The 19,126-nt window shown below is 35.5% G+C and overlaps 2 protein-coding genes and 1 pseudogene across 3 annotated transcripts; 1 reads left to right on the top strand and 2 right to left on the bottom strand.

Moving 5' to 3' along the window:
* Positions 1-96: 96 nt before the first annotated feature.
* Positions 97-4,964, bottom strand: LOC140986270 (uncharacterized). 2 transcript variants are annotated; one of them, XM_073454397.1, is made up of 3 exons: positions 4,321-4,964; positions 451-2,602; positions 97-367 (listed from the first exon to the last, which is right to left on the bottom strand). In XM_073454397.1, exons 1-2 carry the CDS (start codon positions 4,579-4,581, stop codon positions 473-475), a joined length of 2,391 nt encoding a protein of 796 aa, XP_073310498.1. In that variant the 5' UTR covers positions 4,582-4,964; the 3' UTR covers positions 97-367; positions 451-472. The 2 variants fall into 2 exon arrangements, with proteins under 2 accessions (XP_073310498.1, XP_073310497.1); XM_073454396.1 differs by having other exon boundaries at positions 97-2,602; positions 4,321-4,963.
* Positions 4,965-6,138: 1,174 nt separating this feature from the next.
* On the bottom strand, positions 6,139-8,332 carry LOC140985764 (uncharacterized). The gene is made up of 4 exons (XM_073453678.1): positions 8,067-8,332; positions 7,836-7,956; positions 6,945-7,119; positions 6,139-6,499 (listed from the first exon to the last, which is right to left on the bottom strand). The coding sequence occupies exons 1-4, from the start codon at positions 8,265-8,267 to the stop codon at positions 6,277-6,279; spliced, it is 720 nt and encodes a 239-aa protein (XP_073309779.1). The 5' UTR covers positions 8,268-8,332; the 3' UTR covers positions 6,139-6,276.
* Positions 8,333-11,293: 2,961 nt separating this feature from the next.
* Positions 11,294-18,784, top strand: LOC140986508 (uncharacterized; annotated as a pseudogene).
* Positions 18,785-19,126: the final 342 nt, after the last annotated feature.

Raw genomic sequence — 19,126 nt, 5'->3', positions numbered from 1 at the left:
AAAGGATGAAGAAGTGGTATCGGATAGATGATCAAGTACCAACTATTAACTACGACACCTAAATGGATTATAATTTGCATCGTAACTGGCAATAGATGTGTTGATTGTTATTCTTCTCCATTGACACTTTCGTCAGGTTTTATTATCACTTAAAACTCTGAAGTTCACAATAGGACATTTGTATTGAAGAGAAAAAAAATACCACAACCAAAGTCCTTGAGGCTAGTTCTGTGCAGGAGCATGAACTGAATATCTTCACGCAAACTAGTTCAGCCTCAAATTACACTCAGAACCAGCAGCCACATCACAACAATGGGGCACATTCTTTTGGCTTTACGGTTCAATAAGGAAATATTTCCTTTTTAATCTGCAGAAGAAATTAGTCTTTAGTTTCCTCAAAATCTGTTTTTGTTTATTCTGATTGAGGTTGGTTTTACGAGCAGCACTGACCACATTTCAACCACATAGAACCCTAACCAAGCACGGGGTTTTTAATCTGCGGTGCAACATGACCACGCTCCACAAACCGCAGCATAAGCTTATCAGCCTCTTCTAATTTCTCCTCTAAAATCAGTCTCTTGCTCACTTTTTCACACAGCTTTAAATCAGGAATTAGATTCCGGTTAAACATTCTACAAGCCACTCTATATGATCCAAGAGGATTCCCATTCTTCAAAAAGCTTTTCATGAGAACGTGGCAAGAGTTTGCATCAGTTCTAGCAGCTGTTCGCAGGATATTTCCCAAGAGTTTATAAGCTTCATCAATGTGTCCAAAAGAGCAAAGCTTTTCAACGACTTGGTTATATGCTGTTCTATAATTTTGTCTTGGAAGCATCTTTTCTAGTAATATCAACAAATCATCCACCCTACCCTGCCGACAGAAATGGTGGATGAGGGATCGATATGTCACAGGAGTTGGAAGTAAACCATTGTGCAGCATTTTCTTGCTCATTTCTATTGCCTCGTCTATTCTACCTTTCCTGCCTAACGCATCAATGACCGTCGTATAAGTCACTTCGTCAGGGTGTTTGTTATTCAAATACATGTCATCAAGGACAGATAGAGCAGTGTCCAGGTCATCCTTCTGACAGAAGCCATGAATAACAGTAGTATAATTTACAACATTGATTGCACAACCTTTATTCAGGCACTCCTCCATAAACTTTTTTGCTCGATCTGGAAAGCCCTCATGACAAAGAGAATGAATCAAGAGGTTAATTTCAACTGGAGAGGGGAAAAGGCCTTTTCTGGTCATTTCACTGACCAAATTACACGCCTCAGACAGCTTTCCTTCCCGACGAAATCCAAGCATGACAACGCTGTAAGTCACAAAATTTGGAGTCCACCATCCCTCACTCATGTTCATCATCTCTCTTGCCTCTGAAGAATTCCCAGTCTGACAAAGTCCACTCAACAAGGCTGTAAATGAGACACAATTTGGCTGACAACCATGCCTGTACATCTCCTTTAGTAACATTTTCGCTTTATCAACCTCTCGTAGGCGGCAAAATCCATTCAAAACAGCAGTATAAGTTACAACATCAGGACGGCACCCTTTCGAGAACATTTCTTCAACTATATCTTTAGCCCTATCCATCCTTCCTTGTCGACACAAGCAATTTATTATGGCAGTGTGCCCAACTTTGTCAATACAGAAACCTATTTCTTCCGCTTCATGTAAAAATCCAAGCCCCTCATCTGCATGGCCATAGTTGCAAAGCATGTGTATTAGGGTGTTGTAAGTAACTTGATCAGGTAGTAACCTACTATCTTTAGACATCTTTTCAAGTTGGCTTCTCAATTCATCGATCCTTTTCTCTTTGCACAAATATCCCATTATGGTACAGTAGCTAACTCTATCAGGAGAACAACCTCTGAAGGGCATCTCTGAAATCAGCTTCTGTGCGTCTTCAAGCTGCCCCCCCTCACAATAACCCTTTATCAAACAATTATAGGTAACAACATTAGGTTTAATTCCAACAATTTGCATTCTCTCCAGAAACCTAAATGCCTTCTCCAACATTTTCCATTCCACCAGTACATTAACTGCAGTGTTACACATTGAAATCTCAAGTTCCACCCCTGCTCTCTGCATAATAGTCAAGACCTGCATCGCTTTCCTCAAATGTCCAGCTCTACTAAAAGACACCATGACACAACCAAAATCTTCAGGCCAGAGCTCAATCTTCCTGCGAACCATTAACCGAAGGACTCGTTTAGCCCCCTGACACAACTTAGTCTTGCTGAGAACCTGAAGTAACACATGATAAACCATGGGATCATGCCTGTACCGCCACTGCCTGTCGGCCCAATAAAAGAAATCTAAAGCAACTCTTTCATCAGATTGAGCCCTAACTACAGCACAAACTTGACTGGGCTTCAAACTTCTCAGGAGGTGCTTCAACTCCGCTTCATGTTTGGGAGTCCAAGCTATCCGAAGATCAATTAACCTGGACACCTCTCTCACTAAAGGGTGTCTAGATTCGTCAAAGCCCGCCTCAATTTTCCTACCAACCCCATTTCTGTCTCTCCTGTAAAACGCCTCAAATGCCCTAAAATCATCATCATTCACACGAACACTTCTTCCCTTTTCATCTTCAACCTGCAATGCAAATAATGGCCTTTCTCTTTTATATGTATTACAAGACATGATAAAAGAAAACAAATATCAGACATAATATTCAAGTAAAAATAAAATAGATATTCATATTGAGCATGAGAATATGTGGAAGAACAAAAATTATTCATGCATCGGTCATGGTGGTCGAATGAAATTTCACAGTAGTGACACATGAATGCCAAAATTTCGACCTTTCTTTGTTGAAGTGTAGAATACATATTGGCTATTGCATAGTGTCAGTAACCAAAATATTTATTTTTAGCAGTCTGATTTATACTTTATAATAGGCTCAATGAAAAATGAAAGCTTGGATTATAACATAATATGCAAATGTCTAATGAAATTGGGCTGGCCCCCATGTAGTTTCCCATAAATTATAAATCAATTGATTAACTAAATCAGTTGACTAATTAATTAATTGATGGGAAAGTAAACAGAGAAGTTAAGAGAGTTGGACCATTAACTGGAGTTTCTAATCATATGCAAGATATGGGGCGTATTGAACATAGGGAATGCACATCAGTCAAGTTACTCATGAGTAGCTCGTGACCGGCTCGATAAAAACTTGACTCGAGCTCGGTTTGACCGAGCACGAGTTGAGTTTGAGCAGCTCGAATCTTTAATCGAGTCGAGCTCGAGTTTCACATGCTCAGAATCATTGCAAAAATTGACTAACTTGTTTGCTAAAAGGATTTGAAATCAAATGCTTCCTTATTAGTCAAACAGATGGTTTATGGTACCAGTATGAAATTGTTTCTTTTCCAATCATCTTATCGATCAGGCCTCTAGGTGATTCACCATAGCATGTGCTCAGGTGTTCTGGGTAAGCGAAGCGCACAATAAACAAAATATTCTAAAAAGATAAAAATAAAATCAAATTATTATAAAAAAATATGAAACAGGGATAAAATATATTAAATCATCATCATTTTCATCTTCCAAGTATCAATTATTAAAATGCGAGGGCAAAAGGCAAATGCGGTGAGGGGCAGAGACGACGTGAGTCATAGGCAACAAGATATTAGGGTTTCCCCCGCTCTATTTTTTAATAAATAGAGGATAAATCACACTTTAATTAGCGACTTCTCATCTATCATAATTTTTTAAAACAAAAAAAAACTGTTTTTTCTATAAAGCCTACAAAAGTGCACAAAAGCGCACGTTTCATAGAAGTGTGCTATTCGAAGTGCAATGAAGCGCAGGGCGCCTTGATCTTAAGTGCACACTTTTTGCGCTTTTGACAACTATGCATATTACTATTAACTAATGAATATTCCTAAAAAAAAAAGCTATTAACTGATGAATAAGTATCAGAGGCAGAATCTATTAGCTGCTTGTTTGATCATTCGTTCACCTTGTTGTTCTCAAACTTTATCTCGTTGAAGAACAACACATCGACAACGGCATATGTCACATCTTGCCACACAGACTATAGTACGCTCTTCACATCCCATATAGATGATAGAATCAGTTCATTATTGCACACACTACACTCCTAAAGTATTAATCAACAGGCATAGGCTGTTGCATATTTTGGGTTGCGGCAATCACCATTCGTGCATTTTGCAAAAGCATCTCAAATTTCCCTTCTTCAGTTCTCTTGGCGATTGTTTACAAATTCGAATAAAATATATTTTGCTGGTAATAAACATACATTGTACCAAAAGGAATTTCAACAAAATTTGAATTCAACGAATTACCCCCATGATGTCACCAAGCTTGATTCTGGGTTTTCTGGGGGATTTCTCCACAGAAGGAACAATCTGGGTCACTTCGGCTTCCTCACCGTCTTCCACTTCAACTTCAGCATTTGCCTCCGCCCTCGCAATAAAGGAGCAACTTTTACTCAATTTCAGAATACTCGACTTGTGACAACAACTTGTAGAAATCAATGCAGCGGCGGAGGGATGCCGCGTAACCGCCACGGAGGACACCAAAGTCTTGGGAGTTCTCGGAACCATGAAAGGAGACTACGAAAACGATTAAACAAACCGGCAGAAGAAAAATCAAACAAAAAATCACGCCGATTCCATCAGACTGTAAATTAGGGGTTAAGTTGGAAGCTCAATTCAAAGTTTAAACAAATAAAAATCTAACTTAAATCGAGTGCTTGCTTTTAAAGAATATGATTATTGAACAATCATCATAGAGAAAGATATATAAATCAGGTGTTAAAAATAATGTTATATTTGATCTGATCTGTATGAATAAGATTTAAGGATTTTTTGGCTATTTCTTAAAAATGGCTTGGAATTTTTTTTTAAAATGAAAAGTAATAGAGATACCCTTCAATCCCCAAGGTAGAACATTTTAAACATACTCTTTCCTTTTCGGGCGTACCGGAGGCGGAGGCGGAGGCGGACTAGAACCTCGGTCAACTCCAAGCCCATGGAATTGACTCAAGTTTACTAGAATCTCATTTTAGCTAACTGGAACTTAATTTCAATTGGCTTGGCTGGGGTTTCAATGGAGTTTGAACCCAATTCAAGTCCATTTGTCAGTGAGTTTTTGGGAAGTAGGGTGGACCTGGATGAAGTTCCAGTGGACTTGAATTCAAGTCCATTGGAACTATACTCAAGTTCATGGAATTAGGCTCAAGTCCAATAGGATCTCATTCTAGCCAACTGAAACTCAATTTCAGCATATATATATCAACTTCTGTGACTTTTTACTTGATTTTTTTCTTTTTCTTTTCAAATATGAAAGATTGTTAGAATGTAGAAAATATGAGAGATATGAATGAAAATGGGAAAGAAAATGATGTGAATAATAATGGAGACATTTAAGTTGAGGGAGAAAATTGTTGGTCGTTGTGAAAATCTTTAATTTAGACCTTCCATTTTATTTATTTTTTTAAATGCTTTAATTTGCAATTAAAAGATATAATTATAAGTTTTTTAATCGGATGGTCATTGAACAAATTAGAGTGATACCTATATTTTTTAATGGCTTCTACCTAAGACCATATTCAATGCACAAGCCTTATGGTTTTTTATTATTAATTTAAAAATAAAAAATAATTCAAAATAAAATAATTTTACAAAATTACTTTAATCTGTGCTTTAATGAATAACTTATCATTCTATAAACAGAACCAAATGGTGCCTAAGGCTTTGTTTTAATAAGTTGGTTGAGTTTGAGTCCTTGATCAGACTAAATGCTCCCGAGGAAGTTGGGTCGGTAGGATAATACTAAGATTGTCAATCAGTATTTCAATATGAAAAGGAAGTCACATAGGGTGAAAAATGAAGAGTTAGCGATTATTTGTGCAATGGATACGAGACTACGTATATAAATAATTGTTAATGTGATATTATGGTCGGTTTATGCTACACACGTAGTTACTCTCTTCTCATGTTTTAATTTTAATACAATATGTTCGATTGATAATTAAACAAGTTATATTAGCGTATAAAGTTCATACTCGAAGTGTAGCATAGACTCAAATGTAATAATATGATTTTTTTTTTTTTATTAATTATCAAGTGTTAGATTATTTTAAACGGTATAGAAGATGATTTTTTTTTTTTTTTTGGTAAGATGTTTTATTTCAATTGTAACTGAAGCAATTCAGTAACATAAGTTCACTAGTAATACAAATTTTGACCTATCGAACTAGATTAACACGACAAAGGCACCCAACCATATTTTGTTTGCTAATCAAACTGCTGTCTTAGCTGCATCTCGGTCTCACTTTTCCATGATGCATGCGTAGATTGCCCTCTCATCCTTTTACTCTTCTCCTTGTCTTTAATCATTGATCCCTTCTTCTTAATGGGCTCTTTGTCTGAATCGTTGGGAGGACGGTCACCACACACAGGGCAGATCATTCCCTTTGCATGAGAATAAGTTTTTGGAATCCCACACTTCACACACATCCTGAAACCACAAAGCTTCTATTACTTCCACAAACCAACCCAGATAAGACGACTCTGCAAATAGTGTTAGATTTCGAGAGCACATATTACATTGACCCACCTAAGAAGAGCCCAAATTACAGGATCTCGTGGATAAGATTTCAATTTATCATCTTGATAAATTACGACTGACGAGACATAGGAACAAAAATTTTGTACACTGGGAGGAGTGAGTAAATAATTTACAGTCTACTGATACCAAAATAAACATTTTGAAAGATCATGGAGGCAGATGCAACATTAATAGTGTGGTTAGGGCATACACCTCAAGGATGGTAAACCGTTATTACTAAATTACCAGTTACTGATTATTTATGGGAATGTGTCAAAGGATTGTGTTGAGTATTCTATCCACTCTACACAGCTTAAGTTGGGATCTTCACAAGAAGAGGTATCAGGAGGCATACCTCAGAAGCTCAGCAGCATCTTCTGCATTGGGATTGCTAACTGTTGCCACTCGTTTCCCACCTTGAGCTGTTCCCACAGAAGCACCAGATTGGCCTTGAGGGGCTGTGTTTTCTACATCGCTTCTCACTCTCTCTCTGATTCCAACTAACTGAGCCTTAGACTCCACTACAGCACCTTTTTAACAACATATAAAAACCAGTATAGAAGTGTGACAATACATTCAAGAAAAGAATGGGAATTATATGGATGACATAGTTCTTCGTGTCTCTAATTTGTCCAGATAATTTTCTGAAAAAAATAATATTCCTTCGACTATTCATTTCGTTTAAGTTCATTACAAATCATTGTACACCGAATAAGAACAAGGAAGCACAAAAACACAAACGTATTGGAGTACATAAGAAGCATGTTTAATGGCATGTGAGAATAACAAACATAACGGAATGCCTGTTTTTGCAGCAGTTTTCTAACTGCCAACAACTAAATTACATGTAAACTATATGTCTCAACTTGATGTCAAAGGTAGAAAAATTCTGCAGGCGTTCATCTAGAAACCAGTCTCTAACTCGCAACACCTTCTAAACTCTGCAACTGCAAGAGCCCATATGGTATATCGCCAGACTGGCTCATTGATCAGTTTGATTCATAAATGTCACTTCTTTAGAATAAGCAGCTGATTAACTCCCATATAGTATATATACCCACCAGAATGGCTCAATGACCAGTGTCCAACTACTAAGCAAACAACAAAACAAAAGAATGGGAAATCAAACGCTCCCTGAGCAATATCTAACAGCATGATATCAAGAGGCCTAGTAATTCCCCACGAAAACATAGGGGGAAAAATAAATAAATAATTTTTCTTTTTTTTTGGAAGTGTATAAATTCACCTGATGGTAAATGCCTTTTATCTTTACGGTTTTTCCGGCTACCATGCCTCCACTGCTGCACAGCCCTCTTCTGCGTATCTTCTTCCACGCTATTGTTCAGAAACTGAGGCGGGGCTGCAATCTCGAGAATTTCCCCCGACCAAACACGAAAAATATAAGAATTTGAGTAAGACCCAGATTTCAGAAACGGAATGGGACATCAAGTTTGGCCCGAAAATAATCGATACTTACCTCGGAGAAGGCGTCGAAAGCGGAGGGCAAGGAGGAAGAAGAATGCGGATTGGGGTCGAACAAGGGTTTGTAGGAACGGGTCTTGGGAACGGCGTCATTTGCGTCATCGTCAGATGAGATTTGGTCTTGTGACAAGTGCTCGTCGTGTATTAGCTCGTCTTCTTCCGCAGAGGAGTAGCTCTGCAGCAGCGCCAAGCTCATCTTTTCTTTCTCGATTGCTCTCCAAGATTCGTGCGGCAAATATATGGAACGGAGGCGACCTCGATATTATTACTATTTTAACATTTCAAGTTTTGATCAACTCCTATGTTACATAAAAAAGATTCATCATTATTTTTAGTTTAATTTTATTTATTGATTTGTTATTGATGATTGTTATTATTAGGCATTTTTTATTCTAAAATTGAAATATCATTGTATCTCTGGATACCAATTAAAAACACGATATTGTAATTGTAATACAATAGGCTTATAAAACTTACAAAAACTGGGGAGTCGAGTTATAATATACTGTATAAATTCTGAAAGAATTGCAAGTCTAGAAGATTAATTTAACAAATTTATCTCAAACCAAATTCTTTAGTTAATTAAAACAATGGTTGAATTAATTAATGAACTGATTTAACAATTATGTCAAAAGACGAAACAAACACAACATAAATAATTAGACTAAAAATAATAAATAAAAACTTGTTAGGATCTCGGTTTACCTACTCTTGAATCTTCTCTAATAATTGAATTTCATTTCTTAAGTAGTGCTTTTGACGGGATTCCATAATTTATTAATATACTCGGTCGGGTTATATTAATCTAACTAACAAAATGCAATCATTGTTGGGTGCAAGAATTGTTTCTGCTTGATAGCAATCGAACCGTGATGGTTGAACTGTTGTATAATTTAAAATATTTGAGTTATGTCGTTACCACCAGCTGTAGTTTTTGGTAAAGCAGCAAGCGCTCGGTCCTACAGTAACCAAGTGTCCTTATGTTATTTAACAATTGCAATCGCATTAACGAACCTCGGATTACTATAGCTTTCAATTTTCGGTCTATGGCTATCGACATATACCAACTTCATATGTCTATGAAAGTTGTAGATCCATTAACTATGTTACATATATTGTTATAAAATATCCTTTCAATGTCTATTATAACATATAAAATTAATTCGAAGTTGATCACGCTCCAAATATAAAATAAAAGCACAATAATAAAATCAAGTATGCTTAAAGACCAAATTCAACCTTTAAATTGAAATCAAACATAGACATTTGAGAATAAGATCCCCTTAATCCTATCAAATATAGAAGAGAAAAGAAGAAAACGCTTGTGAAATTCTTGTTCTTCAGTTGAGTTATTTTGCTCTCATTATTCTCCTTGCTTGCGACTACTGCTTGTCTCTAATCCGATGATCTCTTCTTTTTTTGTGTGTGTGTGTGTATTGGGGCTTCCATATATATAGCAAAAGTCCAAGACTCCAAAATAGTAGAAAATCCGTATATGAAAATTTTCATATTGAAATGTGTTGGAGACAAAAATACCCGTCTAGCGCGAGTTGATAGCAAATAAAATCTTTTTTCTTCATTAGGGTACGTCGGGACGGTCGGTTTTCTCCGCCCTAGGGTGGTCTCCTCACAACTCGTGATTTGCTTTCTTCATTACGTAATGGGGCGGGCAAAAATATCTATCTTAGCGCGGTCTGCTCGCAATCTAACCAATTTTTTTCTTCTTTTCGATTAAGTATACCTACAAATTAACTGAAACATACAAAAGACGAACAATATGTCTAAATTATGAATCAAAAAGATAAAATACAGAATCGATACCTAAACTTATAATAATTGATTACACATGACATAATAAAATATGTAAAAACTCCCTTCTCATTTTTCATGGCTACTCGATCCGTCGATATGGAAAAAACATAGAAGAAAATTTTTTACAACATTTTTAGCAACATTGTCTATTACACCAATAATGAGTTGCCACATACATAAAATTTCAACTAATTTGATAACTATATCATAATTTACATCAATAAAATCCCTACAAATGTCAATACTGTAGAAAATGTTATAAATGATTTTTTCCCTTAATATTTCTTTATCAAATTATAAAGTCGGCATGAACAAATAATGCATTTTGTAGAAAGTTGTTGAAATGAGAAATACTATTTCATTATTTTTGTTAATCTTGTTAATATCATTATTTTCAATATTTCTAATAATATTATTATTATAATTTAATTTCACATTATTTAAATTTTTTTATATTACGATATTTAAAAAAAGAAATAAAAAATATTATTTACATTTTGAGTCAAATTTAAAAATTAAAGAGCAGAAAATTTACATTTATTTGGAGAAAATTGACAAATTAGTCTTATAAGTTCGCCACTTCTAATTTTGGTCCCTTATTTTTGCCACATTTGGTTTGCACCCGTTATCTTTCTATTATTTAGACATTTGGTTTTTTTTTTATTTAATTTTCATCATGGTTGTTGAATTGACATTTTTCCTTTGTGACATGTAAATTTTGTATTGTGAGTTTGTCACATCACACATAATATAAAATTTAACATAAACATCACATTTTAACTCCCATATCCATCGGTATCAACTTTTATTTGGAAGAAGCAAAACTCTACTTTTCTTTCAACAAATCTCTACATTTATAAGAAGAAGAAAAGCTATTTTACCCGAGATTATGATATCATCTGTATTTGAAGAATGAATATTCTTATGTAAATGTAGAAAAGAGCACAATTGAGAGTTTTTGGACAAGTGATAATTCAAGTCGAAGAATTCATTACTGCTGAAATTGGAGGGTGAGTGTGGTGTTTTTTCAATTATTTGATCTTATAGCTTTCTCATGCTTTGATTTTTATAGTGTCAAACTAATTTGTTTGGTGAGACCTGTTAATTTCTATGACAGAGTGGTAAGTGTGGTTTTTTTGTATGGGAAGATCCACTAATATGTAGTAGGTCGATAACTATAATTCATGACTTGAAATAAAAATTGGTTTTGCTCGAAGTTTACAAGAAAGATCCACTTATGTGGGACGGTCTCACGGATCGTATTTTGTGAGACAGATATCTTATTTAAATCATATAAAAAAAATTATTTTTTATTATAAATATCGATAAAAATGATCTATCAAACCTATAAAGATTTACCATAAGAGACTTAGTCCAAACTTTTATGGCAATTTATCAATTTTCACTTTATTTTGCCGAAATATCCACCACAGCATTTTCGTAAAAAACCGAAGGGGGTGCCTTGATTCTAGGTGAACGAGATTCAACACAACTCAATCGTAGTCAAAGGTAGCCCTCTCCTCTGCCGTCCGCCTTCTACGGTGACTTCGGGTTACAACTATCATATCATCCCCTGTTACAGGAAAAGAAAAGGACCCGCCTGGGGAGTTGCGAGTTTTATCCCAAATTCATGCGCGTGAAGTCATAATTGTTGGTTTTGTGGAGTATATATTGTGCATCTCGTATACATGGATAAGGTGTACGGCAAGCTGCGGAATTTGGATGCGTACCCGAAAATCAATGAGGATTTCTTCAGCCGTACGCTCTCCGGTGGTGTTATCACACTCGTCTCATCTATCATCATCCTCGTACTTTTTGTTTCTGAATTCAGTATGTTTTCTCGAACTTGTCTAATTCAATGTTCTTATTTTATTTCTTTTTCTTTCATCCTGTTGATGTTTGAGCTTCCAAGGTTTGAATATTTCTGGGTTGCGGTCTTATTATGTTTTACTGTCAGTTTCTTGGTGTATATTGAATTTTGTTGGGTGGTGGTGGTGGAAGGCATTTAAATGAAGCGTGGAGTGGGAGAAGCCAGGGTTAATTTTATGGAAAAAAAGGGATTTGGGGTGACTGGTATGTGTTTAGAAATTGTTAGCTATGAAGTAGATCCCTTTTATTTTTCTTAATTTTAGCAAGAAAACTCGTGTACTCGACCCATGAAATTACTTTACAAGAAGTAGAAGATGCTAGTTTTAAGTTCCTGTATATACTTACCATTTTCTTTTATTTTGTAAGATGTCAATTTGTATTGAGTTGACACAGGCGTGTTTGAGTTGTATAATTTTATCTTATTATCAGTGCTTAATTATAGGATGTTACCCATTCCATCTATTTCAGGGTCTCCATGTATTTCAACCTATTCCAGTGCATCTAAATTAAGTCTGTAAATGAAGATGCTAAATCCATTGTTTGCTTATAAAACTAGCAACGGGGTGATGTACAGGGCAACTGAAATTATTTGGGGAGTGACTCGAACAGATAGCAATTTAGACAGCTCTTTAGTAATTGGGTAATAAACATATGAGTTATATGATGATAGACGCTATGAAGTTTGGCTGGCTCTTTCTAATACAAAGTGATTAACTTGTTTATTAGCTTGATGGGAAGAGGTGCTTCTGGCTCTTGGTAGCGCATAAAATGCTATTTAGGTCAATGAAGAGACAAATGATCTTTGCGATCCATGTGACTCTGGAGTGGGGAATCAAATATCGTGTGGATTTACCCGTCAGTTGATTCTGTTTGAGCTACACCAATTTGCGGACAGGGCAAGACATTAATTTATTTTTTCATAAGAAGGCATATTAAGACACCTTTATTGGTTAAGAAAAATACGAGCTAACAAATGATTCTTCGTCGTATACGACCATAATTCATGAAGATTCTTGTGCTATGCTTTTTTGTAACATTTTTTACCTTCAAATTTTGCTAAGATCATTGCTCATGGAAAACCCATAAATTTTTTGATTGGCTTTTCATGCATATGAGCTTTCTATGGTTTGTGTTTGCATAATACCGTGATCATACTATCATGCATATTTCTTACAGAATCCACTTACCTTGCTCGCAAGCTTGGAATCAACTCTTTCAAAAGTTTCATTGTTGCTTCTATACTCTCACGTATACAGCATATCTATTGGCTTCTTATTGCAGGATTGTACCTTCACACTGTTACAAATACAAAGCTAGTAGTTGACACGTCTAGAGGAGGAAAATTGCATATTAATGTAAGATAACCGTGTAATGGCTAACATTATAGAAACTTAATCCCCAAAATTGAACACTATTCTTGAGTTTATTTCTGTACTTGTAGCATAATTTTGTCTATTTAAATGCTACGAGATAGTTAAGTCACCTTAAGATTTTTCTATTACTCTGTTATGGAACTAAAAGACTTAAGTTATTTATTTGACTTTATACCACTTCTTCCCTTTATTTAAGCCATGGACATTAGCTTCATACCTATCAATAATATTTATTGATGTTCCGCTTAATTTAACTGCAGTTTGATGTCACTTTTCCTGCCATTCCATGTACATTGCTGAGTGTTGATGCCATGGATATCAGTGGGGAGCGACATCTAGACATAGTATGTATGCGTATGGTTCTTTCCAGTTTGTTTTCAATGTCTGTGTATCTTGTTTATAGTGTCAAGCTAACTTTCTTGGCTTTTATTTTAATCTCAAAACTTTTCTGCTAACCTCCTGCCAGCTCCCTGTTATTTCCATACATTGGTTGCATAATGTCCTTCACTGAACCTGCAGAGACACGATATTTTCAAGAAAAGAATTGATTCTCATGGCAATGTGGTAGGGGTGAGACAAGATGGCATTGGTGCACCACAGGTTAGTGAAAACATAAAATAAAATGCATCCTTCATTATCCAAGTCACGATCTTGTTTCTCTCTTTTATAGCACTTTTTTTCTTCGGTGTGCTCGTAATTCCTTGTGTTATGATTTATTTAGCCTGTCATGGTTTTTGTATCAGTTGATGGATTAGAGTCCTGTACATGTTACTTACCATGGGAAGGAATTATGAATGTCATTCAACTCGGCATAATTGGTGTGTCCTGCACTGAATGTTGATTAGTAACATTTTCTCATCGGAGTTTCTGTGTAGGACTTGTAAGCCTTGTGGCTACATGCCAATTATCAGTCCCAAGGGAAATTGAAGACAATTAATTTCTGATCCAGCTAGTCAGAAAATAATTGACTCTGCAAGTTTATGTCAATTATCAGTCATAATCGGTGTGTCCTGTACTGAATGTTGATTAGTAACATTTTCTCATGGGAGTTCCTGTGTAGGACTTGTAAGCCTTGTGGCTACGTGGCAATTATCATCCCGAGGGGGATTGAAGACAATTAATTTCTCATCCAGCTAGTCAGAAAATAATTGACTCTGCAAGTTTATGCCAATTATCATTTCGGAGGGGCGTCAGAAGTAACTATTTTCTCATCCAGTGGAATGTAGAAGTATTTTATTGGACTACTTAGCTTTCATTTTCCACTCATAGGAATTTCTGTGAGAGCTTCACCATAACAATGTTGTTAGAACTTCAAATGTTTTACAGAGGCATCCGGAATCTTTGCATTTGTCCTGTTCGCTTAGCCTCTACTTGTGTTATCTAAACATATATTAAGATCGAGAGGTCTTTGAATAGACAGTGCTCTCTCTCTCAGTCTTTGAATAGACAGNTAGGCTTGAGCACAATGAGAAATATTGTGGATCATGTTTTGGTGCAGAAACGGTATTTCTACGCGATCTGTTTATTTTATATTTATGTTATTTACTTAGCCAGGGGACTGTTTGTAGGATATTACACAATTGGGCGGAATTCTGGAGCTCTGATGTCAGAAACGAAATCTTGACCATACATAGAACTTTTGGGTCCTCATCATTTAAAAAAAATTTGTAATTATTTATTAAAAAAGGCAACTAACTTTCTGATAGGGAAATAATTACATTTTTATGATTCAGCATGTCTGGTAATCAAGTGAGAAAGCAAACCAAAGAGCTTAATGAAATTTAGTAGTTAATACATGTTCTCTGTTTTCGTTTTTTATGATTGTTGAGACACCGAGGAGATTCAAATTTGATTCAAATGTTTCTGTTTTTCTTTTCTTGAAAAAAAAAAACTGTTCCAGAAAGTGTAAACATAGGTGCACTGAACTATACAGATGTAAATCTTATTTATCATTATTATTTTTTTCTTTTTGCAGTCAGATGATGAATGTTGTAATTCATGTGAAGAAGTTCGTGACGCATATCGAAAGAAAGGCTGGGCAATAACAAATACAGATTTGATTGATCAGGTTGGAGGAACACCTGATTTGATGTTAACTTTTTCTAATTGAGTCATTGACAATTTTTTTCGTCTTTTTAAATAAGTTGGAAACTGCAATTTTTTTTCAAATAAATGCTGTAATGAAAAAGACTAACATGGCATATTGGAATCTAATTCAGACAGGATGCTAATTCTAAATCAGTGTAATTGATATTAAATTAACCAGAATACTCGCCATTGGATTTTCTCATTGGCTGCCCAAGACAACTGTCATGTAGTTCTCATGAGCGTTATTTCACTTTTCAAATGCTTGGGCTCTAAGTTATATGTTGATTGAGTGTCTTTTTTCAATTGTCTTTATCACTGTCAAACGATGAAACACGTTGGATCGCTAATCACCATATTCTATCTATATGGAAGTGCCTTTTGCTGTTTAGATTTAATCCGAGGCTAAACCTAAAGATGATCATGTGTAGTTGCATTTGTGGAACTAACTTGAAAGCCCAACCATTCTTATATTCTTATCGATTCCTCCTATTTTTCTCATACGAGGTCATTTTTCGATTATGTGATATTATTTTAACGTATATAGTGCAAAAGAGAAGGCTTCGTTGATAAAGTAAAAGAGGAACACGGCGAAGGATGCAATATTCATGGATCTCTGGAAGTTAATAAAGTGGCAGGGAATTTTCACTTTGCCCCTGGTAAAAGCTTTCACCAATCGAACTTCCAGCTACTAGATCTCCTCGCTTTTCAAATAGAAAATTATAATGTAAGGAACTGCCTAAATTTTTTTTAAGTTTTTATGCTCTCATTTCAACTTTTCTTCCTCTCCGACCTCCATGTCATAGACATTGAATTACTCGCTTTTAGTTTCTTTTCAAATTTGATCATAATACAGATCAATTTACTGCTTTCATGGCATTCCATGCAGATAAGCCACAAGATCAACAAGTTAACTTTTGGAGATTCTATTCCTGGAATTGTTAATCCACTAGATGGGTAATCGAACTTACATGCAGGCCTTTATCTAGAATTTGAAATTTTTGACAATGCGTTAGCGTTTTGAATTGAGCTCAAGAGGATTAATATTTGACCTGAATTTCTCTGTTTTGTAGTCTTTCACTTTTATATATTTTATATTTGATAATTCATTTGTTTCATGTGTTTTTGCATGTCTTTTGGTGTGGAGAAATGTCTTTTGATGTGAAAACTACGGAGACAAGAACATTTTTCCCTCCTAGAACCCTTACTAACACCATGAAAACCTTTATAGATACGGATGGTTGTTAAGGTACTGTGTAATTGATATTTTTTTTTGTAATCATTAATCATTTCTGTGAATATTCAGTGTGCAGTGGCTACAAGAAACCCCGAGTGGAGTGTACCAGTATTTTATCAAGGTCAGTGACCCAACCTCGACCCGACCCCAACCTCTTATATGTTACACCCACCGATGAGATCACACACTCTTACACGTCCTTGAAAAATGTATCAACGTTTTGTTTGCATGTTTGTTGACAAGAAGTGATTTTAATTGCTATCTTGGATTTCTGATGACCTTGATCCCTTGAACGAATCTGCTGACTATTTTGGATAAGGATACCCATGATTGCCTCATTGTAAACCAATCACTATCGTGAAATAATATCAATTTTACTCTAATTAATTGGACATTTCATAGTTCATGATCCCCCTTCTCCATTACACTCCTAAATTAAGGCTTATTAGAACATTTGTTAGATCTTCTGTGGTAGGGATTGGTTGTGAATATAACTTGTCAAACCGTTTTAGTTTCCCATCCCTCTTCCTTGTCGTTCTCAGCGAAATTTGGTGCTGGAAAGAAAAGGGGGATGTATTTTTTTACTTTTGCTGCTTTGGAAATTGCAACACTTCAAATGCTTGTAATATCCCTTCATCTGAAGGATTTAAGAGCTTGCATGTCTAAGTTTCTTGTGGGCTTTGCAGGTGGTTCCAAGCATACACACTAATATTAGAGGTCATACTATTCAGTCAAATCAGGTACTAAACTTTTCAAGAATTCAACTCTTATTCGATATTTACGCCAATGTCTTTCATGTCATGGAACTGTTTGTATGCATTCAGTTTTCTGTGACCGAGCATTTCAAGAATACTGAAATGGAGCTGACCAGGTCTGTTCCTGGAGTTTTCTTCTTCTATGACCTGTCTCCCATAAAGGTAAGCTTTATTACATAACTACAAAAATTTAATTAGAAATCTAGGCATTATTTTGTAGAAACTTGATTCTGTTCCTGTACAATGCGCCATTCTTGCCCAGGATGAAGCACTGTGTAGACCCTGAAAGGTTATGTATTCTCATCCATTCTGAGAAACTATTTTTGTGATTTATTATGCTGCTGAGCTTGATGCAAAATGACTAGATAGCACACATATATTTGGATTTAATAAATATAAATTATGTTGCTCTTGGTGTTTTTTATAGCTGAAACTAAGATCCTTCAAGGTATACTTTTTAACTAACTAATATACTTTATCATAACCGTGTATATTATTGCAGGTTACTTTCACAGAAGAGCATACATCATTCTTGCACTTCCTAACACATATCTGTGCCATAATGGGAGGTATTTATATCAGTTTATTGCCTGATTTGCATCTCTTTTCTGCTCTATCTAGAGATAATTTGTTTGACGACTTTTGACCAACAGCTACCTTGTCTGGTTAACTTTAAGTTTACTCACTGTTTGTGTGAGTTGTAGGAGTATTAATAGCCTCTTTATAGAACACAGTTGTACACCGTATCTCTTGTCTTCTGATCTGAACATGGAGCTTGCAACTCTTCTCCCCCACATATTCTTTCCTCGAACTATGCCCATACACTTTTTATGTTCCTCTAAGATCAGTTTATGTGTTTTATAGATACACTCAACTTCCTATGAACAAGCAAATTCCGTCTCCATACCTATTTTAGAGGTTAACAAAAGCAGAACTTTAGCCCTCATCTATTAAATTCAATAGCTCATTGAAATGTGAGGAAAAATAGCTTCCTCATGTTTTTATCATATTAACTAAATTCTGATACTTAAAGGCATCAAGTCTCCAGCTTAGGACATAGTGGATTCTTGAAAGGATGAAGATTTATTTCCCTGGCCATGTATCTTAACTGATTCTTGGGACAACTTAGTGTCGTAATTCCTTGTATCGTCATTTTTCCAGGTGTATTCACGGTTGCCGGAATACTGGATTCTTTCATTTACCATGGTCAGAAGGCACTGCGGAAGAAACAAGAACTTGGTAAACTCAGGTGAATGCTAAACATGAGATTTCATTGAACAAAGAAAATGTGCAGCTAAGAACACCACATGGCTTCAACTGTGTCAGTTCTTGAAAGAGGTCTGTACCCTCATGCTCAAAAAGCAGGGCATGAAGGCTTACTCGAGTAGGAGTCTGATAATTTTTTTAGGTGTTTTAATTACGTCTGTTTTGGTCTTAAAATCTCTGTTTATTTTATTGATGCTGCAGTTTGTAAAATTTGGCTTATGGCATATGCCAATATGAGTTATCAGTTATCTATATCAGTTGGACACTACTGACTAGCTTTCTGGTATGCAAGACACAACTAATTGATTGGAAAATAGTTCCAAGCTTTGTTTAATCTTGGTGAATAGTTGCATAAAGTTCCATTTATTTGGACTCGAACTCGAAGTCAGTTTTATAATATAAATTGATGGGTTAGGAAGTCAACTCAATATGTTAAAAAAACTTTTGTTTGATCACTATGGTTGATATCTGAATGGATCGATCTACTTCCCTTGATAAATGTACATGTACATCATTAATATTTTAACAAGGTACATTGTACTCATTATAAACACGAAAGATGGATACTACAAAATCAGAAGTGTAGAATTCTAGATGCCAATATCATCTTAGGCAATGGCTGCAATGACGATATAAAGGAAAATGACAAATATGTATA

Source organism: Primulina huaijiensis, chromosome 10 (genome assembly GCF_012295235.1).
Source record: "Primulina huaijiensis isolate GDHJ02 chromosome 10, ASM1229523v2, whole genome shotgun sequence".
Classification (NCBI taxonomy): Eukaryota; Viridiplantae; Streptophyta; class Magnoliopsida; order Lamiales; family Gesneriaceae; genus Primulina; species Primulina huaijiensis.
Note: the sequence above shows the minus strand (reverse complement) of the source record. Positions and strands in the feature narration are given on the sequence as shown.

Excerpts from the sequence above, each read along its gene's own strand:
- LOC140986270 (XM_073454397.1), bottom strand. The coding sequence starts at position 4,581 with ATGGTTCCGAGAACTCCCAAGACTTTGGTGTCCTCCGTGGCGGTTACG. Across the intron at positions 2,603-4,320 it reads AGCTTGGTGACATCATGGGG|GTTGAAGATGAAAAGGGAAG; the intron begins GTAATTCGTTGA and ends TTTGCATTGCAG.
- LOC140985764 (XM_073453678.1), bottom strand. The coding sequence starts at position 8,267 with ATGAGCTTGGCGCTGCTGCAGAGCTACTCCTCTGCGGAAGAAGACGAG. Across the intron at positions 7,120-7,835 it reads TAAAAGGCATTTACCATCAG|GTGCTGTAGTGGAGTCTAAG; the intron begins GTGAATTTATAC and ends GTTGTTAAAAAG. Across the intron at positions 6,500-6,944 it reads GATGCTGCTGAGCTTCTGAG|GATGTGTGTGAAGTGTGGGA; the intron begins GTATGCCTCCTG and ends TTGTGGTTTCAG.